The following is a 26277-nucleotide window of genomic DNA, read 5'->3' on the forward strand; positions in this document are numbered from 1 at the left end:
AGATCTGGGCTTCCCTGGTGGCGCAGTGGTTGAGAGTCCGCCTGCCGATGCAGGGGACACGGGTTCGTGCCCCGGTCCAGGAAGATCCCACATGTCGCAGAGCGGCTGGGCCCATGAGCCATGGCCGCTGAGCCTGCGCATCCGGAGCCTGTGCTCCACAACTGGAGAGGCCACAACAGTGAGAAGCCCGCGTACCACAAAAAAAAAAAAAAAAAAAAGAGCAGATCTAAGAGCTCTCATCACTCCATATTTAGAGACTCCCTAGGAATATATCTGTTCAAGTGAAATAACAGTAATTCAGGTCTATTCCACAAGCATCTGAAAACACAAGGTCACTCTGGGGATAAGAACCTCTAAGATGTCATATTAGATGGCTCTAAAACAACAGCCTCCTACTAGTCAACCTTTCCAGAAATTCTTATCATTATCCAACTCTCTCCCACCCACAAACCCCATTCCTCCAAACACATACATCTAATGCCCACAGGGCCAAAAAAACCACTATGAATTTTCATTGACTTTGCTCATGATCTTCCCTCTGTGTAAAACACTTTGTCCATTCTCCCATCTTGTTCAGGCCCAGTATGAATGTCCTCTGCCCTATATCCTCTCCTCCAATGTCCCTCACCCTACACATCAACATTAAGGAGACTGTATCACTTTTCTTGGGCTTATGTTACCTCATAAGCCTATCATTTGTATATATTTATGTATAATTACCTTCTCTGTTAAACTATGAAATCCTAGAGAGCAAAGATTATACCTTATTTATTTATCTGATATGATTAAATTAAATAGTGTATGGCAAATACTTGGGTTACAAACAGACAGTACTTGAAATCAGTTTATCCTAACATGGTCACTAGGAAGCCAAGTTGCTCAAAAACAGAGATTCCGTGGTTGATGACTTGGTTACAGCACCTAAAAACTTCCTCATCAAATTTTTGGTGTAAAATATTTTGGGGGGTTATGCAGCATAATATAGGCAACTTATAGTTAAAGGAAAAGTTAGTTCTCTCTAATGTTCTTGCCTTTTTTGTAAGGTTGAAATTATTTCAAAACAAAACTTATTTAGAAGGTTAAGAATAAGGATTCCTTATTGGTAATGCAGTAGAGAGGTTCTGTAATACAAGAATTTTTTTTTTTTAAATCCATCAGCTTTGGTAACTAAAAGATAACTTAGGGCAGTTACTGTAGGAGCTAAGGAAAATAGCTGTGAGTTGAAGATACTTATTACCAGTATTATTATTTAAGACAGTCAGAGAATTTCTAAACAACTAAGGAAGGGTAAAAAAGAGAAATAAGTGTAAGTACTTACAAGAAGAACACAAAATCACCATTACATGAAGATGACTGTTTTTTATACAGAAAATCCAAAAGATATAACTGAAAAATACTGAATATAGATCAGCTAACAAAATATAAAAATTTGCTATTCTTCATAACAAAATGAAAAGAGAATGGTTTAAAAAAATGATAATTCCAGCTAGCAATAAAAGATATGATAGCATTTTCCATCTATAAAAGTTTCAAAGAAATATTTTTTGATAATAAAAAACAGCATTGGACCAAAAATGTGCTTGTTAGAAAATACTGTTAACAAATTTTTCACAGGGAATAATTTGGTTACACATGCCAAAACCTTAAAATTATTCACAAATTTTGATTTTATAGTTGATAAAAATTTCTCCTAATAAACAGAGGTGTGTGCAAAGATTTATCTACCAGTATGTTTGTTAAAGCATTTTACAAAACAGAAAATGAAAAATAACCTAAATAACAAACGAAAAGGGACTGATTAAACAAACTATGGAACAGTTACACAATGTAATACATGCCAATGATTAAAATAACATTATGAAAAAATTAATGTCCTTAAAACATGTTCCTAACATTAAAAAACACAAATTACAAAAAACAATCTATATGTGTATGTGCACACACACATAAAGAAACCAAAGTCTCTAAAAGGTACATCAAAATGTTAACAGGTTCCAGGTTCTGGGTAAGATAAAGTAAGCACATTCCACTCTTTCTCACTAAAGGTAGCCAGAAAACCTGGAAAGAAAGTATGGAGCAGCTATTTCAGGACACTGAAAAGTAAACAGTAAGCACGAGAGAGGAAATAGAAGAATGAAAATCAGAGCTTACAAAGACAAAACAAATAATAAAATGATAGAAGTAAATTCAAACATATCGGTAATCATTCTAATTTAATTGTATTGTGGCCAGAGAGGATGGTCTTTATGATAATGATTCTTTGAAATTTGTCAAGAATTCCTTTTTGACCAAGTCTTTTTCAGTGTCTATACATATCCAATGTGTGCGTCAAAAGAATGTACACTGTCTTATCTGCTGGGTGCAGAGTTTTACATGTATCTATAAAATAATCTTGTTAATTGTGCTATTCAAAGACCCAGTTTGGGTATTTTTTTTTGTCTGCTTGATCTATCACATTTCAAACATAGGTTGTTAGGTACATACAAAGCCATCATATATTTTTTGGAGAACAGTACCTTTTACTATAATTCAGCATCTATTATATACATCCATCAATACTTTTGCCTTAAGTTTTATTTTGCCTGATCTTTATGTTATTTTTGGATAGTGCTTGTCTACTATACGATTTTCCATCCTTTCATTTTCAATTTTCTTACCTCTCCATTTTACCTCTGTGTTTTAGAAGCCACAAATACCTGGACATAACCACTCCTTTCTTTTAGTATCCCAAAAATATTAATTGTGCTTCCTTAGAGCTCCTCTTTGCTTTGGTTTAGCACTGTAGTTAGTAGTTTACAAAATCTCGTATACTAAGCCATTAATTCTCTAAGGGCAAAAATAGCCTTCAACTAGCTGCTCCAGCATACAGCAATAAAGATTTGGGGAACTGAACAGCCTGCCTCCACTAAGCAATGTTTTGAAACTCAAATCTAATTAGAATGAAATAAAAGCTCTCCAGTTATCACTTTTTCTGTTATAAACAAAATATACACGTTAGATATATTGAAGGTTATTGACAAAAGCATAACATACTTTTAAAATGATCAATATATTAATGAGAAAGAACACCTGTATGGCAAAAATGGCTAGCTATCCATCAATATTTTGTGCTTCCCCTTCCAGAATGTAGAATTGTTTCTGAGATATGACTTCTAAGATATACATAACGTCCATGAAGATAGTTTTCCTCAATGAAACTTGAGAAGGATATATACCACTTCCAACCTGGGGGTAGTAAGAAGTCGATAGGTCTTCTCCAGATTCTCCTCTTAAAAAGGCTGAAAGCAGGTCTGCAGGCCTACTAGAGAATGGACTTGAGGATACGGGGAGGGGGAAGGGTAAGCTGGGACAAAGTGAGAGAGTGGCATGGACATATATACACTACCAAATGTAAAATAGCTAGCTAGTGGGAAGCAGCCGCATAGCACAGGGAGATCAGCTCAGTGCTTTGTGACCACCTAGAGGGGTGGGATAGGGAGGGTGGGAGGGAGGGATATGCAAGAAGGACGAGATATGGGGACATATGTATATGTATAACTGATTCACTTTGTTATAAAGCAGAAACTGACGCACCATTGTAAAGCAATTATACTCTAATAAAGATGTTTTAAAAAACGGCTGAAAGCAGTATAATTCAAAGCCTGGGTAGGGCAGAGCAGAGCCTCAAGATAAAAGGAAACTGGGCTTCTGACAGAACACTGCCTCGACTGGTACGTAAAAAAAACAAACACTTTTGTCGTGCTAATCCCCTTAAATTTAGAAGTTAAGGTGTCCACCACTTAATATTAACTTAACTTACACATCTGGTCATTGTTTTTTGGGTTTTTTTTTAAGGTTTTCCTGAAAATGTTAAAAACAGTAAAAGCATAAAAATAGAAGAGGTAAAATAAGCTCTGAATTTCTTTTTTATTTACTACAAGGTTCTCTCTATTCTTAGATGTTCCAGAAAGGAACAGTGATTAGACACCTGAAATTGCTGAGCTTCCCCACAGGCAAGTAGACAAGAAATGATTGTGCTATCTTCTATAAAAATACATTGCCATTTTTGGCTCAGGCTCTCGAACAGCTGATATATTACAAATATTCTTAAATTATCTGATACCCTCTCCAACTATTATTAAACTCCCTTCAAGAGATTTTTTACAGAAAACCAAGCCCTAACAGCCTAAGGTGGCAAGCATTAAGCAAACACACACACACACCTTCCATTTAATATTCAATATTTTCTGCAGAAAACAAAATCTTGAGTAAATGACTAATAATTTAATAATATATACCTCATGTATACCACAGGTATTGTAAAGTATAATAAAGTATTCCTCATCTACACCAAAATATCTAAGTTTCCAATTTCTCATCCACAAAACATAAGCTAGATCAGAGGCTTAGCTGGGGCCTATAGATAGACTTCAGTGAGTATGTGAATACCCCAAAGTCACATGCAAATTTTAAATGTGCCTATGTGGGTCTATAACTTTTTCAACAGATTTTCAAGCGTCCATGTCCCAAAAAAGGTAGACTGCTAGACCAGAAAAATCAGAAGCAGCTTCTTATTCTACATTTCAATGACTCTATGATTCTGATTATTGATCTCTGAAAACCCTGTGTGATTTTATGCAGTTCAGTTTTTATGCACTGCAGTAAATACATAAATGGCTATTATGAATCAGACATTGTATCAGATCAGAGCTGGCCAAATGAGGCTGTGCCATCTGTTGTTATAAATAAAGTTTTATTGGAACATAGTCACAAACATTAGTTTATTTACGGTTTATGGCTGATTTCACAGTACATCAAAAAAGTGGAAGAGCTGTAAGAGAAAATATATGGCTTGCAAAGCCTAAAATATTTAATAACTGGCCCTTTACAGAAAATATTTCCTAACCTCCATGCTAGATGATGAAGATCAAAGATGTCTAGGTCACAACTTCAGACCCAGTGGGCAACATAATTTTTAATTTATCTATACCCTAAATATTTCCATTGCACCCTATGTGTGTGTACATAAATATACTGGGTTGGCCAAAACCTTTGACTGGTTTTTTCCATAATATGACTCTAGTAGGGCTTAGTTGCCTTTAACTTCATTTGAAACAATTTTTTTAAGACTGTATTGTGACAGCTGTCATATCAGTGTGCATTTAAAAAAAATAATCAAAATTGGTGAATTTTTGTGTAGCCATTTTAATACTGAAGACGGAAGGAAAAGAGCAACATTTTCAGCATATTATGCTCTATTATTTCAAGAAAGGTAAAAACGCAACTGAAACACAAAAAAAGATTTGTGCAGTGTATGAAGAAGGTGCTGTGACTGATAGCACGTGTCAAAAGTGGTTTGCGAAGTTTTGTGCTGGAGATTTCTCGCTGGACCATGCTCCACGGTCGGATAGACGAGTTGAAGTTGATAACGATCAAATCAAGACATTAATTGAGAACAATCAATGTTGTACCACGTGGGAGATAGCCAACATACTCAAAATACCCAAATCAACCACGTAAAATCATTTGCACCAGCTTGGTTATGTAAATTGCTCTGATATTTGGGTTCCACGTAAGTTAACCCAAAAAACCCCTTTATTTTGCTTTTTTAAATTTTAGAACTTTATTTTTTTATACAACAGGTTCTTATTAGTCATCCATTTTATACACATCAGTGTATACATATGAATCCCGATTGCCGAATTCATCACACCACCACCGCCACGCCCCTGCAGCTTTCCCCCCTTGGTGTCCATATATGTGTTCTCTACAACTGTGTCTCAACTTCTGCCCTGCAAACCGGTTCATCTGTACCATTTTTCTAGATTCCACATATATGCGTTGATATACGATATTTGTTTTTCTCTTTCTGACTTACTTCACTCTGTATGACAGTCTCTAGATCCATCCACATCTCAACAAATCACCCAATTTCGTTGCTTTTTATGGCTGAGTAATATTCCATTGTAGATATGTACCACATCTTCTTTATCCATTTATCTGTTGATGGGCATTTAGGTTGTTTCCATGACTTGGCTATTGTAAATAGTGCTGCAATGAACACTGGGGTGCATGTCTTTTTGAATTACGGTTTTCTCTAGGTATATGCCCAGTAGTGGGATGGCTGCATCATATGGTAATTCTATTTTGAGTTTTTTAAGGAACCTCCATACTGTTCTCCATAGTGGCTGTATCAATTTACATTCCCACCAACAGTGTAAAGAGGGTTCCCTTTTCTCCACACCCTCTCCAGCATTTGTTGTTTGTAGATTTTCTGATGATGCCCATTCTAAATGGTGTGAGATGATACCTCATTGTAATTTTGATTTGCATTTCTCTAATAATTAGTGATGTTGAGCAGCTTTGCATGTGCTTCTTGGACATCTGTATGTCTTCTTTGGAGAAATGTCTACTAAGGTCTTCTGCCCATTTTTGGATTTGGTTGTTTGTTTTTTCAGTATTGAGCTGCATGAGCTGTTTATATATTTTGGAGATTAATCCTTCGTCTGTTGATTCGTTTGCAAATATTTTCTCCCATTCTGAGGGTTGTCTTTTTGTCTTCTTTATGGTTTCCTTTGCTGTGCAAAAGCTTTGAAGGTTCATTAGTTCCCATTGTTTATTTTTGTTTTCATTTTCATTACCCCAGGAGATGGATCAAAAAACATCTTCCTGTGATTTACGTCAAAGACTGTTCTTCCTATGTTTTCCTCTAAGAGTTTTATACTGTCCTGTCTTACATTTAGGTCTCTAATTCATTTTGAGCTTATTTTTGTGTATGGTGTTACGGAGTGTTCTAATTTCATTCTTTTACATGTAGCTCTCCAGTTCTCCCAGCACCACTTATTGAAGAGACTGTCTTTTCTTCATTGTATATCCTTGCCTCCTTTGTCATAGATTAGTTGACCATAGGTGCATGGGTTTATCTCTGGGCTTTCTATCTTGTTCCATAAATCTATGTTTCTGTTTTTGTGCCAGTACCATATTGCCTTGATAACTGTAGCTATGTAGTATAGTCTGAAGTCAGGGAGTCTGATTCCTCCAGCTCTGTTTTTTTCCCTCAAGACTGCTTTGGCTATTCAGGGTCTTTTTTGTCTCCACACAAATTTTAAGATTTTTAGTTCTAGTTCCGTAAAATATGCCATTGGCAATTTGATACTGATTACATTGAATCTGCAGATTGCTTTGGATAGTATGGTCATTTTCACAATATTGATTCTTCCAATCCAAGAACATGGTATATCTCTCCATCTGTTGGTATCATCTTTAATTTCTTTCATCAGTGTCTTATAGTTTTCTGCATACAGGTCTCTTGCCTCCCTAGGTAGGTGTACTCCTAGGTATTTTATTCTTTTTGTTGCCATGGTAAATGGGAGTGTTTCCTTAATTTCTCTTTCAGATTTTTCATCATTAATGTATAGGAATGCAAGTGATTTCTGTGCATTAATTTTGTATCCTGCTACTTTACCAAATTCATTGATTAGCTCTAGGAGTCTTCTGGTGGCATCTTTAGAATTCTCTATGTTTAGTATCATGTCATCTGCAAAGAGTGACAGGTTTACTTCTCCTTTTCCAATTTGTATTCCTTTTATTTCTTTTTCTTCTCTGATTGCCGTGGCTAGGACTTCCAAAACTATGTTGAATAATAGTGGTGGGAGTCGACATTCTTGTCTCGTTCCTGATCTTAGAGGAAATGCTTTCAGTTTTTCACCACTAAGAATGATGTTTGTTATGAGTTTGTCATATATTGCCTTTATTAGATCGAGGTAGGTTCCCTCTATGCCCACTTTCTGGAGAGCTTTTATCATAAATGGGTGTTGAATTTTGTCAAAAGCTTTCTTTGCATCTACTGAGATGATCATATGGTTTTTATTCTTCAATTTGTTAATATGGTGTATCACATTGATTGATTTATGTATATTGAAGAATCCTTGCACCCCTTGGATAAATCCCAGTTGATCATGGTTTCTGATATTTTTAACATGGTGTTGGATTCTGTTTGCTAGTATTTTGTTGAGGATTTTTGCATCCATATTCATCAGTGACATTGCTCTGTAATTTTCTTTTCTTGTAGTATCTTTGTCTGGTTTTGGTATGAGGGTGATGGTGGCCTCATAAAATGAGTTTGGGAGTGTTCCTTCCTCTGCAATTTTTTGGAAGAGTTTCAGAAGGACGGGTGTTAGCTCTTCTCTAAATGTTTGACAGAATTCACCTGTGAAGCCATCTGGTCCTGGACTTTTGTTTGTTGGAAGATTTTTAAAAACAGTTTCAACTTCATTACTTGTAAATAGTATGTTCATATTTTCTATTGCTTCCTGGTTCAGTCTTGGAAGGTTATACCTTTCTAAGAATTTGTCCATTTCTTCCAGGTTGTCCATTTTATTGGTACAGAGTTCCCTGTAGTAGTCTCAGGATGCTTTGTATTTCCGTGGTGTCTGTTGTAACTTCTCCTTTTTCATTTCTCATTTTACTGATTTGAGTCCTCTCCCTCTTTTCCTTGATGAGCCTGCTTAATGGTTTGTTTTTTTTTAACATCTTTATTGGAGTATAATTGCTTTACAATGGTGTGTTAGTTTCTGCTTTATAACAAAGTGAATCAGTTATACATATACATATGTTCCCATATCTCTTCCCTCTTGCATCTCCCTCACTCCCACCCTTCCTATCCCATGGCTAATGGTTTATCAGTTTTATCTTCTCAAAGAACCAGCTTTTAGTTTTATTCATCTTTGCTATTGTTTTCTTTGTTTCTATTTCATTTATTTCTGCTCCGATCTTTATGATTTCTTTCCTTCTGCTAACTTTGGGTTTTGTTTATTCTTCTTTCTCAAGTTCCTTTCAGTGTAAGGTTAGACTGTTATTTTTTTTTGTTTTCTGTTTTTTGTTTTCTTGCGATACACAGGCCTCTCACCATTGTGGCCTCTCCCGTTGCGGAGCACAGGCTCCAGACGCGCAGGCTCAGCAGCCATGGCTCACAGGCCCAGCTGCTCCGCGGCATGTGGGATCCTCCCGGACCAGGGCACAAACCCGTGTCCCCTGCATCGGCAGGCGGACACTCAACCACTGCGCCACCAGGGAAGCACCGGTTAGACTGTTTGAGATTTTTCTTGTTTCTTGAGGTAGGCTTGTATAGCTATAAACTTCTTTTTGCATCCCATAGGTTTGGATCGTCGTGCTTTCATTGTCATTTGTCTCTAGGTATTTTTTGATTTCCTCTTTGATTTCTTCAGTGAACTCTTGGCTATTTAGTAACGTACTGTTCAGCCTCCATGTGTTTGCGTTTTTTACGTTTATTTCCCTGTAATTCATTTCTAGTCTCATAGCATTGTGGTCAGAAAAGATGCTTAATATGATTTTAATTTTCTTAAATTTACTGAGGCTTGATTTGTGACCCAAGCCGTGATCTATCCTGGAGAATGTTCCGTGCGCACTTGAGAAGAAAGTGTAATCTGCTGTTTTTGGATGGCATGTCCTATAAATATCAATTAAATCTATCTGGTCTACTGTGTCATTTAAAGCTTCTGTTTCCTTATTTATTTTCATTTTTGATGATCTGTCCATTGGTGTAAGTGAGGTGCTGAAGTCCCCCACTATTATTGCGTTACTGTCAATTTCCTGTTTTATAGGTGTTAGCACTGGCCTTATGTAATAAGGTGCTCCTATGTTGGGTGCATATATATTTATAATTGTTATATCTTCTTCTTGGATTGCTCCCTTGATCGTTATGTATTGTCCTTCCTTATCTCTTGTACCATTCTTTATTTTAAAGTCTACTTTATCTGATATGAGTATTGCTACTCCAGCTTTCTTTTGATTTCCATTTGCATGGAATATCTTTTTCCATCCCCTCACTTTCAGTTTGTATGTGTCCCTAGGTCTGAAGTGGGTTTCTTGTAGACAGCCTATATATGTGTCTCATTTTTGTATCTATTCAGCAAGCCTGTGTCTTTTGGTTGGAGCATTTAATCTATTCATGTTTAAGGTAATTATCAATGTGTATGTTCCTATTACCACTTTCTTAATGTTGGAGGGTTTGCTTTTGTACGTCCTTTTCTTTTCTTGTGTTTCCCACTTAGAGAAGGTCCTTTAGCATTTGTTGTAGAGCTGGTTTTGTGATGCTGAATTCTCTTAGCTTTTGCTTGTCTGTGAAGCTTTTTATTTCTCTATTGAATCTGAATGAGATCCTTGCCGCGTAGAGTAATCTTGGTTGTAGGTTCTTCCCTTTCATCACTTTAAGTATATCATGCTACTCCCTTCTGGCTTGTAGAGTTTCTACTGAGAAATCAACTGTTAACCTTATGGGAGTTCCCTTGCATGTTATTTGTCATTTTTCCCTTGCTGCTTTCAGTAATTTTTCTTTGTCTTTAATTTTTGCCAATTTGATTATTATGTGTCTCAGCGTGTTTCTCCTTGGGTTATCCTGTATGGGACTCTGTGTGCTTCCTGGACTTGGACAGCTATTTCCTTTCCCACATTAGGGAATTTTTCAACTATATTCTCTTCAAATATTCTCTCTGTTCCTTTCTCTCTGTCTTCTCCTTCTGGGACCCCTATAATGTGAACGTTGTTGTTTTTAACATTGTTCCAGAGGTCTCTTAGGCTGTCTTCATTTCTTTTCATTCTTTTTTCTTTGTTCTGTTCTGTGGCAGTGAACTCCACCATTCTGTCTTCCAGGTCACTTATCCGTTCTTCTGCCTCAGTTATTCTGCTATTGGTTCCTTCTAGTGTATTTTTCATTTCAGTTATTGTATTATTCATCTGTTTGTTTGTTCTTTAATTCTTCTAGATCTTTGTTAAACATTTCTTACATCTTCTCGATCTTTGCCTCCATCCTCTTTCCGGGGTCCTGGATCATCTTCACTGTCGTTATTCTGAATTCTTTTTCTGGAAGGTTGCCTTTCTCCACTTCATTTAGTTGTTTTTCTGGGGTTGTATCTTGTTCCTTCATCTGGTACATAGCCCTCTGCCTTTTCATCTCGTCTATCTTTCTGTGAATGTGGTTTTTTGTTCCACAGGCTGCAGGACTGTAGTTCTTCTTGCTTCTGCTCTCTGCCCTCTGGTGGATGAGGCTCTCTAAGAGGCTTGTGCAAGCTTCCTGATGGGAGAGACTGGTGGTGGGTAGAGCTGGCTGTTGCTCTGGTGGGCAGAGCTCAGTAAAACTTTAACCTGCTTGTCTGCTGATGGGTGGGGCTGGGTTCCCTCCCTGTTGGTTGTTTGGCCTGAGGTGACCCAATACTGGAGCCTATCCGGGCTCTTTGGTAGGGCTAATGGCGGACTCTGGGAGGGCTCACACCAAGGAGTACTTCCCAGAACTTCTGCTGCCAGTGTCTTTGTCCTCACGGTGAGACACAGCCATGCCCTGCCTCCACAGGAGACCCTCCAACACTAGCAGGTAGGTCTGGTTCAGTCTCCCCTGGGGTCACTGCTCCTTCCCCTGGGTCCCGATGCGCACACTACTTTGTGTGTGACTTCCAAGAGTGGAGTCTCTGTTTCCCCAAGTCCTGTCAAAGTCCTGCAATCAAATCCCACTAGCCTTCAAAGTCTGATTCTCTAGGAATTCCTCCTCCCGTTGCCAGACCCCCAGGTTGGGAATCCTGACGTGGGGCTCAGAGCCTTCATTCCAGTGGGTGGACTTCTGTGGTATAATTGTTCTCCAGTCTGTGATTCACCCACCCAGCAGTTATGGGCTTTGATTTTACTGTGATTGCACCCCTCCTACCATCTCACGTGGCTTCTCCTTTGTCCTTGGATGTGGGGTATCTTTTTTGGTGAGTTCCAGTGTCCTCCTATCGATGATTGTCCAGCAGCTAGTTGCGATTCTGGTTTTCTCACAAGAGGGAGTGAGAGCACGAAAAAAACCTTCTTGACCATATTTCCACATGTGTTTCTCTACTGAAACGTAACGAAAACGTTCCATTTTTGAAACCAGTTGTGATGAGCTATGAAAAGGGAATACTGTACAGTAATGTGGAATGGAAGAAATCATGGGGCAAGAAAAATGAACCACCACCAACCACACCAAAGGCCAGTCTTCATCCAAAGAAGGTGATGTTGTGTATATGGTGGGATTGGAAGCTCCTCTATTATGAGCTCCTTCCGGAAAACAAAACAGTTAATTCCAACAAGTACTGGTCCCAATTAAAGCAACTGAAAGCAGCACTCGACAAAAAGCATCCCGAATTAGTCAACAGAAAACACATAATCTTCCATTAGGATAACGCAAGACCATGTGTTTCTTTGATGACCAGACTAAAACTGTTACAGCTTGGCTGGGAAGTTCTGATTCATCCGCCGTATTCACCAGACATTGCACCTTCGGATTTCCATTCATTTCGGGCTTTATAAAATTCTCTTAATGGAAAAAATTGCAATTCCCTAGAAGACTGTTCTTTGCTCAAAAAGATGAAAAGTTTTGGGAAGATGGAATTATGAAGTGGCCTGGAAAATGGCAGAACGTAGTGGAACAAAACTGTGAATATGCTGGTCAATAAAGTACTTGGTGAAAATGAAAAATGTGTCTTTTATTTTTGCTTTAAAACCGAAGGAACTTTTTGGCCACCCCAATACATGTATTCTGAGTAAAAGGGTAAGGAGAAAAAAAGGGAAGAGACAATTACATGACAAAATCAAGAAAGAGGAAGCTATGCCAGTAATTGTCCAACAAGTTCAGTTACTCCCTAAAGCAACTCCTTTTACTGTGATTTTTGTCACAGCATAAAAGAGGATATGAGTCCTGTTAGGTAAGGCAGAAAAGCACCTGTTAATCCAAAAGCTACCTCAAGTAGTTCAGTAGAACACAGCTCTGTTTTATGCCACTAAATATGTTTTATGTTACGTTTATTTTTATGTTTTATGCTCCTAAAAATAGGTCAGTTCTCCCAATCCTGAATATCAGTATAAATTCCAATACAGTCTCTAAAGAATCATTAAAAGTCTGGGACCTGTTTTGAGGACATGCAAGTTAGCCCACCAAAGATTTTTAATCTGTGAAATCAACAACTGACAAAAGCTTTAAATTTTTCTTAAACAAGTTCTTAAAAGAAAAAAAAAATGTAATAAGACTCAACAGTTAAACCTAAAACTGATTATTCTTTGCCAGGATATTGATGGAGAGAGTTGTATACAATGAGCTGGCTTAGGAAGTTTTAAGGGGATATGTAGTCAGAAATTTGGAGGGGTAAAGGGGTTGCCCATTTCATAAGTAAGAATAAGCTATAGTTTAATTTACAGTTTAATTAGATTCACCAGGGACTTCTCCCAAGGAGTTAATAATTATGAAAAGAATTTAGAAAGCTCTTTAACCATCATAACTACTCTAAGTAGAATTAGAAACATTCAGAAGTAAAATAACTTCTTCTGGCACCTTCTCCAGCCATAGCAATTAATCTATTTATTCTAAGGCCAGAGAGAATACTGAGATCTGTTAGGTAAAGTTCCTAAGAACACAAAGCATCAGCATTAACATCACTATGACACCAGTTAAATATGTTCAATTCAAATGTAATTTATAACCTATATTTGAGGGAGGAGGGCTATGAAATGATGTACCTAATGGCAACCTCTTACAAGTAAAGTAGATGGTGCCAGAAGACTGTCAAAAATTAATAGGTTTGAAATTGGGTTGAACTTAGGTTTAAACCAGCTTACAAACCTTTGGAGCAGAAAACAAGTTATACCAATGTCAGCTATACCTCAAAAAAAAGAAGTAACTGATAAATAAAATCGAAAGAGAAGGACAGATAACTACTAACTGTAAAAAGGCATCAATGCACTTTGGCCACAGAGCTGACATGTAACAATCATTGTTTTTTTTTCCGTCATTAAACATTTATCAAGGAACTGTTATTTGTAAGCCACTACTCCTCCAGATAAATAAAAATTTCAGTTTCCTTTGTTTATCAAGAAGCAAGAGGAACAAAGAGACTATAAGTAGGAGTCAGAGGCAAGTCTTTGCTTGGAGAGGATGTAAGAAAGCAACTATACTCCAATAAAATTTTTTTTTTAAAAATCCCAGTTATGGGCTTCCCTGGTGGTGCAGTGGTTGAGAGTCCGCCTGCCAATGCAGGGGACACGGGTTCGTGCCCCAGTCCGGGAGGATCCCATGTGCCGCGGAGCGGCTGGGCCCGTGAGCCACGGCCGCTGAGCCTGCGCGTCCGGAGCCTGTGCTCTGCAACGGGAGAGGCCACGGCGGTGGGAGGCCCACGTACCGCAAAAAAAGAAAAAAAAAAAAAATCCCAGTTGTCATCTTAAAATGTAAAAAAAGATTTGGGTCTCCTCAGGTGTTGATTTTGCATCAGATAAATTAGCCTGTTTTCAGAGTTCTCTGTGAGTGAAAACAGGATTGGGATCCACCTTTTAGGTACTGGAACTAATATAACTAAGGAAGAAAGTCCTGAGTCCCCAAGAAGAGCTGACTTCCATCCCTCTTTCTGTTTCCCTGATGACAACAAATAACTATAAGATCGTGAGTGTAATGAAGAAATAAACAGAAACATAAAAAAAAAAACAGAAAAAGAATGAAACACCTGCACTGACACTTTGCTCTGCAAAATCGCCACATGGAAAAGACTGTAACTATTATACAAACATTTCAAGCAGTACAGAGCTAACTTAAATTTCTGGGAACTTTTTATACAATGATAAGATTATTGTTTAACTTAATGATGTAATGAGTACTTATCTTACCCAGAACAATATGTCTCCTTTTTATTTAATGTGAAACGCTGTTAAAAACACCAGATGTGCACTAGTGTTCCATGAAGATGTATTTGATTCCTGACCTTTAATCTAGGAAAAATTTAAGGGAAGGGGTCCTGATATATGATCACGTGCATAGGGACAAACAGCAGCAAAGTAAGAACAATGTATTAATTATTGGGATTTGTCCTTTAATCATCCTCAAGAGATGATTAGAATCTATGAGAAAATAAATGAAAGGAATTATATATATAGTTGAAGTGATGAAGCTTTTAATCTGGAGACTGGAAGCTGTCTGAAATGATCTGTGTTATTTTGTTGTTTAGATCAGTGATTCCTATACTTACAGATGAGTAAATTTTAAGACAAAAATATATTCAAGTAACTGTCATTCAGTCGTCCACCTTTTAATCTTAAAGGAGTAAACAGAAAAAAAAAAAGAAAGAAGGAAACTTAAAGAATAAACCTAGGGCAAAAGAGCATCAAAATCTGAATGAGTCCAGAGCCCTCACAAACATCTTTCAATCTGTTCTGATGTCATGCAGCAAATTTACATATATTTTAAATATTTTATGACACTAAAAAATACGGAAAATATATATTCTACAAAGGGTTACAACAATGATTAATAACAATCAAAAATTTGGTTTTATCAATGCCCTTAGAAGTTACCTTGTGGTGGGACTTCCTTGTGGTGCAGTGGTTAAGAATCCGCCTGCCAATGTAGGGGACAGGGGTTCGAGCCCTGGTCCAGGAAGATCCCACATGCCATGGAGCAACTAAGCCTGTGCACCACAATTACTGAAGCCTGCGTGACACAACTACTGAGCCCACGTGCTGCAACTACTGAAACCCATGCGCCTAGAGCCTGCTCCACAACAAGAGAGGCCACAGCAATGAGAAGCGCACGCACAGCAACGAAGACCCAACGCAGCCAAAAATAAACCAAAATTAAAAATAAAAAAGAAGTTACCTGGTGGCAAATCAGGATCTGTGGGAGCAGCCTGCTGAATTCTTCTGGGTTTTACTGATGACTTTGTGTTCTCAGTAGTACTACGGTTGGTAGAATTAGAACCACAGCTTTCATGGTCATCCTATTTTTATTTTGAAGAAAGAAAAGTATCAGTCACCATTCAAGTATTTTAAAAAGTTTTGTTGAATGTGTGCAGGTTACTAAAATGTGATAAAATAGACTCTTCAGGGGTTTTTTTAGCTCTAAAAATCTATGTAACCAAAATGTTTCATAATTTGCATTCTTAAACACCATTTTAAAAGTAAGTAGTAGTTTAAAATCATAAATTGTCTATTTCTTTGGTTGGTATCAAAAGACACCACTTGATAATGTCAAAAAAAATTCTTATATATGGTTTTAGCAAAAGAAGACAATTCAAAGGAAGCTTTTAAACATTTTCCATTTGAAAATGCAAAATAAATGGAAAGGGTCTTAATATTCCCCTATTTATTTATATGTTAAGACCCTTACTATTTTGTGAGTTAAATTAAGAATCCGAGCTGTCTTTTTAATCACCTTTAATGATTAATCTTAATCATCCTCAGAAATCTTGGCATCCTATTTAACACTGCTCACTGAATTGAATATTGTTCAGATTAGATATAAGGTTTAACTGGGTTTTGATATGGATAACATAAAAACTTCAAAAAAATCATACATATTTTTGAAATCTGTACAATGCAAATGAGTACTCTTTTCCTGACTTGATTCAACAAACATTTATATAATGCTTTTATGTGTTAATTGCTGCATTTACAAAGGCAAATTAGATATAATATCTGTTCGCAAAGATTTCAGAATCTATTTAAAACATATATAACCAGTCTACAAGAGTACTTTTTTGTTTGTTTTCAAGTAATAGGAACACAAAGAGTCATTCTATTTGGAAGAACTAGAGAGATGAGGCCGTTAAAACTGAGTGTAGAAATGTTTTAGGTTAAGATTGGAGGCTAAGTAGGGAAAACTATAAACAGCACATGCAAGGATAATGATTAGTCAAAAAAAGCCACAGTATACAATGTTTAAGATGGGAGAACAATACCAGAAGCTAAAGGCACGGACTAGCTCAATAAAAATGAGGTCACATTAAGAACCACAGAGACGTTAACACTTAAGATTTGGTAATTAGGAGGAGGGTGCCAATAACCAAAGGAAAAAAAAAAAGGACATTTAGTAATTGCAGTAGAGGGACAGGAGTGGGAGAAGTAAAAGAGTGGTTCAAAGGGTGAATAACAAGTTAAAATGGAAAAAATAAACATAGATTGCTCTTTCAATAAGACGGATATTACAAGGAGGAAATAGATGAGGTAGTAAAACGAGGTAAAAGCATCTGACATCATCTTATTCCTTTTGGGGGGATAAAAGAGCACATTCTGCTTGAATGAGAGATGCATATGAGGAGGCAGAGATCAAACATCTCTCCAACACAAAGGGAAACAGATGGTGTACTGTGCACCATCAATTCATTAATCAATAATAAAACTATTTCATAATGCTTAAAAGAATCATGATAAATTTAGTTTTTCTCTTTTATATATTTGAAGAGAAAATTTCAAGAACAAAAAGAAGGATACCCACTAAATTTACCATTCTAATAGGGTACTAGAGGCAAATAAGAACAATGATAGGACCTCCTTTAAGACACAAAAATTCTTATTCACTACCACACTAAGAGGATTATACAATAATAAAAGATGAATCTTTTACAATATAGCATGGCTTCAGATGCTAGTGTGATATATTAGCAAAAGAAAAAATTTCTGTTTGAAACTTCATTACAACAAAAAGTTAAAAATTTACTGTAACAAACAGTAAAGGAAATTTTTGCACGAACTTACGTTTAAGTTAATAAAAAACTTCACAGCATTTCATTCCACAAAACAGCTTCACTATTCAATCTTTATAATGACATCTTCTGTTATTTTGGGGGATGTTATAGTCTCCAAATACTAAAAGACTACTACTGTGAATAAGACCTTACTGTAATTACTTTTAGTTCAACTTAGATCCTTAAAAATGTCTGTAGTCATACACTTCTGCACAATGTTAACATTAAAAGCACAATATTAATTTTTGAAACATATGGTTGCCTCAAAAGCCCAGAAGTAAAACATATTCATTAAAGAGATGTGAAAAAGTTCCAAGTGCACTGCCAAAACTAGCATAATTATGAAAATATTTAACACTGAAACCATCTGAAATCACATACTGTATATAGATTATAGTGATGTCATAATAAACATTCCAGCCAAAATGCACTAAAACTACTGCAGTCCAATAAATCTGGCATACACGAGATGACAAACATTTTAAAGCAAAAGAAAGAACAAGTTATTTTATTTTTAAAAAGTTATTAGCAGCAAAAAAGGGTAAAGTGCATAGACTAAATATGAGTTTTCAAATAGTTTAAAAAAAAGAACTGAATAAAGTTCCCTACAAACTACGTTTCTTCACTTAAAAGAAAAGCAAACTAAATAACTTCATTTGCTTAAACAAAAATTTTAATAAACTTGGAATTTCAGTGTGCCTTAAAAATGGGCATTAATCATGGTACCCATAGGAATATGTACTATGAAACAAACATTACCAAATGTGCAAACATTTCTTTCTTAATTCTGGTTAGGAAATTATGGTTGCATATGTATTATAATTAGAAAATAATCCTTTTGATAATTTTGACTTGTTTTCATTTCAATTACATTTTAATTGCATCAATTAAGTGAGCTTCCATTCAAATCCTGCCCCAACTAAATTAAATTTAAAAAAATAAAGCAAAACAACAATTATAATATTTACTATTAAAACTGGAATTACTTCCACCATTAGTTTGAGTCCATCATCTGCTTTTCACCAGTATGCATCACTGTGGACTATTACACATTTTAATTCATTGAAAGCCTCTAATTTCTAATACAAGAAACTCTGTTCTCAAAAATACCAGCTAAAATGTTTTGAGATAATTTTTAACCCCAAACACATTACAGTTATATCTTTCTGATTTAGGATGCAATTTTTCCAAAATCTCTGGTAAGTAGATTTCATGGCAAAAGAATGTTGTCTCTTGGGGACCACATAGCTATTTCTGAAAATACTGCCCTTTGCTCCTCATGAAACAAGCAAGAATGTCATTTCCTTACAAAAGTTCCTAACAGAGTGAAAACGTGGCAAACACTGTAAACAGACCCATTACTTTCATAATGACTGATCATGGGATCATGTTACATACTTTTCACCTGAGCCCTCACAGGGCTAGTCAATTAAAACTGGAAAACCATCAACTCCCAGATTCACAATAGTATGAATAAGGTTGAGGACAAAACTTAAAACAGGTGACTCAATCGTTCGAAGTCCTTGTTTAAAAACAAAGGTTAAAAGTAAGAAAGAGTTGAAAAAGGAGAAAACAAAAGACAGAAGAAGCGATGTGCCTTATGCTCTTCAGCCTTGTGGCACCAAACTTGACAAGCAGAGAAGGACTAAGGTTCACCTGGAAGTTCTGGTCACCAAAAGCTCCTGAACAGAGTGTGAGGGCCTTGGAAATGAACCGCTATACAAAGCCCTTAGAGACATTCACCTCTATCCCCTCCAGAAGCAGGTATAACGGCAATAGATGCAATAAAGAATCTCTAAAGGTAACTCTACTTTGGAGAGTCAGAGAGCCAAGTCAAGTCAGCAACGTAGAGGTACAATTGGAGAGTGAGCCAGAAAAAATAAAACACTACCTTTTGTGGTAAAAATGGGAATCTCTGGAACCCCTCTACCCTGACAGCAATATTAATAAACTTAATTTTAGCCATAAAAAAAAAAATGCCAAGCAACTCCAGTAAAGGAGAGTATGCCCCCAACCTCTTCACACGTCAGCTTAAGCCCACAGAGGAGGCTGCTTCCATCTTCTCTCCCATAAGAGTGAGGATAAGGGACTGCGACAGGCTGGGGAGGAAGAAAAGAGTTTATGCTCCCTTGCATTGTTTTACTTGAACCTCTCAAATGCAGGAATAGTTAACCTGACAGGCCAAAGCTTAACATACAATAAGATGTATTAGGCTACATTTTAATAATGAAAGAGATCACTGTACTAACTGTAAACACCTGTGTGATGGAGTCACTCTTCTACCCCTGAGATCCATGTTACTCAGTAACAGGACCAGAGCCATGTTCCCCAGATGATGCAATCACTAGCCATCTCTCCTCTGCCTTCTTTTCACACCCACAGCTAGCCACCTAACCCAGGATACTGCCCAGCCAGAGAACAATCAAACTATGCTGGTTATATAATAGCATCATATGTTAGAAAAAATTTGCTCTTCATTATTGCCTATGACATCCCTTTCCTTCGTATCAGCAGGTATATATCATATTGCCAACCTCTCCTTCCCTGTTTTTAAACCACTGGATTGAAGTGGTTAGACCCACCCTTAGATTTGGAAGGTGAAATGGGCAGAAATTAAGGAATGAGAGAACAAAAGTATATACAGAGGCATTCTGGCCTAAGCCACATTCTACCATCTAATATTTACCAAAATTCACTGGGGTTGACTGGGTGTGTGAACCGATTAATAAAACTGCACTTTGTTTTCTTATATGTATAACTTCCCTCAAGGAACACCTGATTTTTTTTTAAAAAAAAAGTATGTGTCAGGCATTTTGAGAGAAAATAGGGAATACAAATAGATGGTACCCATATTCTGGTAGCTTTACTTTACCTACTTGAGGAACAATACTTATATGCATAAAAAGGTTAAGAGCAATTCAAGTTAGTCAGCTATTACATATGTCACGCACACAAAAGAAACAGTGAAATTTATTGAGCATTTATATGTGCCAGAACTTTAAGGAGGAGGAGGAAATTAGGGCTTAAGAGGTTCTAAGGTCAAAAAGATACGAAGTAAAAGAGCTGGGATGAATGCCCAGATACATCTGATAGAAAAGCCCCTAGCATTATTACTGATGAAAGACAGGAAAGCAGAGAGAAAGGGAAGAAAGAAGAATGGCAGGCAGAGAGGAAAAGAGACACACAGAAAAAAACAATTTTTTTTATGGCACTTACAATGGGTCATGTACTACTGACACTACATTCACATCTCTTAATTCTCTAAACAACTCTATGAAGTAGACACTATTCCCTATAAAAGAAGATCCCCATTTAAAGATGAGGACACGAGGCATAAAGAGATTAAATGGGTCAAAATCACACTGCTACTAAATGGCACAATCTTACCTACATTGCTCTATTGCCTCCAGATGAGAGAAGGCCAACTAAACATAGAGTACTAAGCACCATATATTCTGAGACGGGAGAGATCACAGTGAGCTACAGTAGTCAGGAAAACATCACAAAGGACATGGTTTGAAAAGACTAGGCCCCGCAAACAAAAAAAGAGGGAGGTTGGGGCTTCCCTGGTGGCACCAGTGGTTGAGAGTCCGCCTGCCGATGCAGGGGACACGGGCTTGTGCCCCAGTCCGGGAGGATCCCACATGCCACGGGGTAGCTGGGCCCGTGAGCCATGGCCGCTGAGCCTGCACATCCAGAGCCTGTGCTCCGCAACGGGAGAGGACACAACAGTGAGAGGCCCGCGTATCGCAAAAAAAAAAAAAAGACAGTGGGGAGACTGCCCCTCCTTCAGTATGATTTATTATAGAATTATAAAAATTTAATCAACAACAACAACAAAAAAAAGGAAGACAGTCCAGAAACAGATCCAGATAGATAAGAATACTTGAAATACCATAGAAGTGGCATTATAAATCAGTGGAAAAGAGAGACCACTCAAATGGTACAGGGAGAACTGGTTAGCCATATTCCTACTTCACACTACACATGAAAACAAACACACAAATACACACACACACATATTCTAATAATTTAATTTCTAATCATTCATTATTAACTTTTATTTTCTCAGGAAGACTCCATTTATTTAAGTGCTCAAATTATTTGGTTATTATTTAAAGTATCTGGTAATTTAACACTAAATAAAGATCAACCTTTCTAAATCATACTTTTCAACATAAAGATAATATAAATATACACCATAACTATACTGTCCACATTGAAAACGTCAGCTCCTTCCTTAACATATATGTCTGTGAGCTCTCTAAATTTAGTAACCACCAACATACAAATTCCTATCATAATAATCAATCTAGAAAAGGTGATTTTTTTAATTTTCTGCTTTTAATTTTAATGAAATTAAATGTCAATTTTAAAATGATCGTATACTTTAAAACAGAGTAGGCAACCTCTTTCTGTAAAAAGCCAGATACATTTTAGGCTTCAAAACCATATAGACTCTGACCCAGCTACTCAATTCTGTCACTGCCCATTGAAACATGAAAACAGCCATAGACAGGGATTGCACTTAATCTGTAAATTGCCTTGTTTAGTATGGTCATTTTAACAATATTAATTCTTCCAAACCATGAGGACAGTGTATCTTGCCGTTTGTGTCATCTTTAATTTCTTTCATCAATGCCATATAGCTTTCAGAGTATAACTCTTTTACCTCCTTGGTTAGATTTATTCCTAGGTATTTTATTCCTTTTTGACACGATTGTAAGTGGGTTTCTTTTCTTCATTTCTACGATAGTTCACTATTAGTCTACAGAAACAAACAGGTTTTTGTATATTAAATTTGTAACCTGCAACTTTACTGAATTCATTTATTAGTTCTAATAACCGTTTGGTGGACTCTTTAGAATTCTTTATCTATAATATCATGTCACCTGCAAGCAGTGACAGGTTTATTTCTTCCTTTCCAATTTTGATTCCTTTTATTTCTTTTTCTTGTCTGATTGCTATGGCTTGAACTTCCAATACTATGTTGAATAAAAGTGATGAGAGTGGACATCTTTGTCTTGTTCCTGATCTTAGAGGAAATAACTTCAGCTTCCCACCACTGAGTATGGTGTTGGTCGTGGGTATGTCACATATGGCCTTTATTATGTTGAGGTACTCCCTCTATACCCATTTTGTCGAGCGCTTTTACCATTAAGGAATGTTGAATTTTGTAAAAAGTTTTTTCTATATCTATTGAGATGATCATATGGTCTTTATTCTTCAATTTGTTAATGTGATGTGTCACGCCGATGGACTTGTGGATATCACACCATCCTTGCATCCCTGAGATAAATCCAACTTGATCATGTTGTGTGATCCTTTTAATGTCTTGTTGAATTTGGCTGGGGATTTTGTTGGGGATTTTGCATCCACATTCATCAGTGATACTGGGACAAAAGTTTTGTTGTGTGTGTCTTTTGGTGCAATCCCTATCAAAATACCAATAGCATTTTTCACAGAACTAGAATAAATAATTCTAAAATTTGTATGGAAACACAAAAAACCTCGAATAGCCAAAACAGTCTTGAGAGGGAAGAACAAAGCTGGAGGTATCATACTCCCCGGTTTCGAACTATACTGCAAAGCTTCAGTAATCCAAACAGTATGGTGCTGGCACAGAAAACAGACACTTAGGTCAATGGAATAGAGAGCACAAAAATAAACCCACACTTATATGGTCAATTAATCTATGACACAGGAGGCAAGGCTATAAAATCGGGAAAAGCAGCCTCTTCATCAACATCAGTAATCATCAGGGAAATGTAAATCAAAACTACAATGATAGCACCTCATACCTGTCAAAATGACTATCATCAAAAAGACAAGAAGTAACAAGTGTTGGTGAGGATGTGGAGAAAAGGGAGTCCTTGTGAACTGTTGATGGGACTGTAAATTGGTGCAGTCACAATGTAAAACAGTATGGAGGTTCCTCAAAACATCAAAAACAGGGCTTCCCTGGTGGCGCAGTGGTTGAGAGTCCGCCTGCCGATGCAGGAGACACAGGTTTGTGCCCCGGTCCGGGAAGATCCCACATGCCGCCAAGCGGCTAGGGCCATGAGCCATGGCCGCTGAGCCTGCGCGTCCAGAGCCTGCGCTCTGCAACGGGAGAGGCCACAACAGTGAGAGGCCCGCGTACCACAAAAAAATAATAATAATAAAAAATCAAAAATAAAACTACCATATAATCTAGCAATTTCAATACTGAGTATTTTTGCCTGAAGGAAACAAAAACACTAATTTGAAAAGATATATGCACCCCAATATTAACTGGAGCATTATTCACAATAGCCAAGATATGGAAGCAACCTAAATATCTATCGATAGATGAATGGATAAAGCAAATGTGGTGTGTGTGTGTGTGTGTGTGTGTGTGTGTACACACACACACACAGTGGAAAATTACTCAGCCATAAAAAAAAGAAATCTTGCCACTTGCAATCACATAGATGGAAGTGTATGACACAAGTGAAATAAGTCAGACAAAGAAAACAAATCCCGCATGATCTCACTTATATGTGGAATCTAAAAAACAAAACAAAGCCTAAAGAGATTCATAGATACTGAGAACAAATGGGTGGTTGCCAAAGGGGAGGAAGGTGAGGGGTCGGGCAAAATAGGTGAAGGGGATTAAGAGGTACAAACCCTCAGTTATAAAATAAATAAGCCATGGGGATGTAAAATGCATCATAAAGAATATGGTCAGTGGTTCTGTAATAACTTTGTATGGGGACAGATCAACACTAAACTTATAGTGATGATCATTTCCTAATGTATACAATTATCAAATCACTGTGTAGTACACCTAGAACTAATATAATGTTGTATGTCAACTATATTTCGATAAAAAATAAATAAAATAAAATAAAACAGCCACAGACAATACTTAGCTGTGTTTCAAAATACCCTTACTTATAAAAACAGGCAGTAGGCCCATGGGCCATAGTTTCATGACTCCCGCTTTAAAACATTTGCCTCAATAAAAACGTACAGGATAAACAATTATTCAACCTGAAATTGCTCTGTAACCCAGTGTTTTCATTGTTTTATAAGGCAAAAAACATCAATACCACAAATATATCTAAATTACGAGGGAATCTTATAAAATAGCCCAGGGGGAAAAGCATAAAATTTTTGCTTGGCTATAGTACTGCCAAGAAGACAAGACATTTCTACTGTTACCCCTTTAACTAATTTCTAATGAAACAATAAAGCTTTAATAAGAGAAAGGAAAGTAATTTTCAGTAAGAAAATAGGCTGAAGAAGATTCGACAGACCCAAGGAAAAGAAAAATATAACATTTCCGAAATAATATATATATCAAAACAGCACATTCTAAACATATGCAAAAGTAAAAGTTAAAATGTGGGGCTTCCCTGGTGGCGCAGTGGTTGGGAGTCCGCCTGCTGATTCAAGGGACACAGGTTCGTGCCCCGGTCCGGGAAGATCCCACATGCCGCGGAGCGGCTGGGCCCGTGAGCCATGGCCGCTGAGCCTGCGCGTCCGGAGCCTGTGCTCCGCAACGGGAGAGGCCACAACAGTGAGAGGCCCGCGTACCGCAAAAAAAAAAAAAAATTTGGCCAACATGATAAAGAAAATAAGATCTAAAACTAATTTGGGGAAAAAGATACATAAGTGTGGGGAAAAAGCTAGAAACATCTTCTAATCATATATAAATCCAAAAACAGAGAAACCCAGGACCATTCAGTACATAAGAAGAAAAGAATACATTTCAAGGTAAATTTTCAGTAAAACACAGTAGAATTTTCTCAATAGTACTATGAATACATCTCAATAATACTAATGAAGCCAGCTGAGATTTTAAATAATTGAAGTAAAGGTTAAAAGAATTAAATTATACACTAGAACAACAGTAAGAATTTTAAAATTTAATAATAGCTAAGTATTCAGATTATAATGATTCATTCCACTTTAGCTATGAAGGGGACTTTGGCTGTAGAGCTATAGTATGAGTGTGCTGTTTTAAAAAAAAAAAAAGGAAAAAAACCTCAAGAGCCATGATGCTTACTGTATCTCTGTTTAAATAAGAAACACTTGTTTATTTTGTAGTTGAAATCCCCTAACATCTATTCTATACTTGAGTATCCATTCATATTCACAGATACTTTAAACAATCTTAAGGAAAGATCTAAATACTTTAACTGTTATAAGACAACAATATATTCTTATCTATTAAGAAATTAAAATTTATATATAAACTTATTTTTCAGAAAACATACTTTTTAACAGTTTAAAGTTTGTCTCATTCAAAAATAAGAAAAGAATAATAATATTTTGTTTCTTAAAGGTATATCCAATCTCTTACTGGCTTTTCTTTGATGCACTGGAAAATCCTCTGTTAATCTGAACTACTTAATAGGACCCTAAATAACATTTTCCCCCTTTTTCTTGGCATTGCATTTGCACTGTAAATATTAGAAACATTTTACTTATAGTCAACAACGATAATTCCTATCTTCCTTATAAAACAAATGCAATTCAGAGGTAAATAATGGTTCTACTAAATAAGATAACTAAAGCTGAGAATGAGCTCTAACTTGGAGGGAAGTTTATATTTAGACAAGTTGAGGCAAACAGTAAAACATGCCTGAGCTAAACAGTGCAACAATGTTGGAGGTGCGAGCCTAGCCTTCGGGAATAGTTCAACAACTAAGGAGTGCTGATCATCATCAGTACCTCTGTGTATGCAGATGTACAAAATAACGATCAACACCAAACAAGATTCACTCCTTAAAATTAA

At 36.7% G+C, this 26277-nt stretch overlaps 1 protein-coding gene across 1 annotated transcript in view; it reads right to left on the minus strand.

Annotated features, from left to right (window-relative positions):
* VPS13B (vacuolar protein sorting 13 homolog B) overlaps positions 1-26277 on the minus strand; it is a 778183-nt gene that overhangs the window by 721465 nt on the left and 30441 nt on the right. Inside the window, exon 3 of the mRNA XM_029222782.1 lies at positions 15647-15767. Coding sequence (XP_029078615.1) covers positions 15647-15767 — 121 coding nt within the window. The remainder of the gene's footprint in view (positions 1-15646; positions 15768-26277) is intronic.

This window comes from Monodon monoceros, unplaced genomic scaffold (genome assembly GCF_005190385.1).
Source record: "Monodon monoceros isolate NGI ecotype Baffin Bay Population unplaced genomic scaffold, NGI_Narwhal_1 Super_Scaffold_14, whole genome shotgun sequence".
Taxonomy (NCBI): Eukaryota; Metazoa; Chordata; class Mammalia; order Artiodactyla; family Monodontidae; genus Monodon; species Monodon monoceros.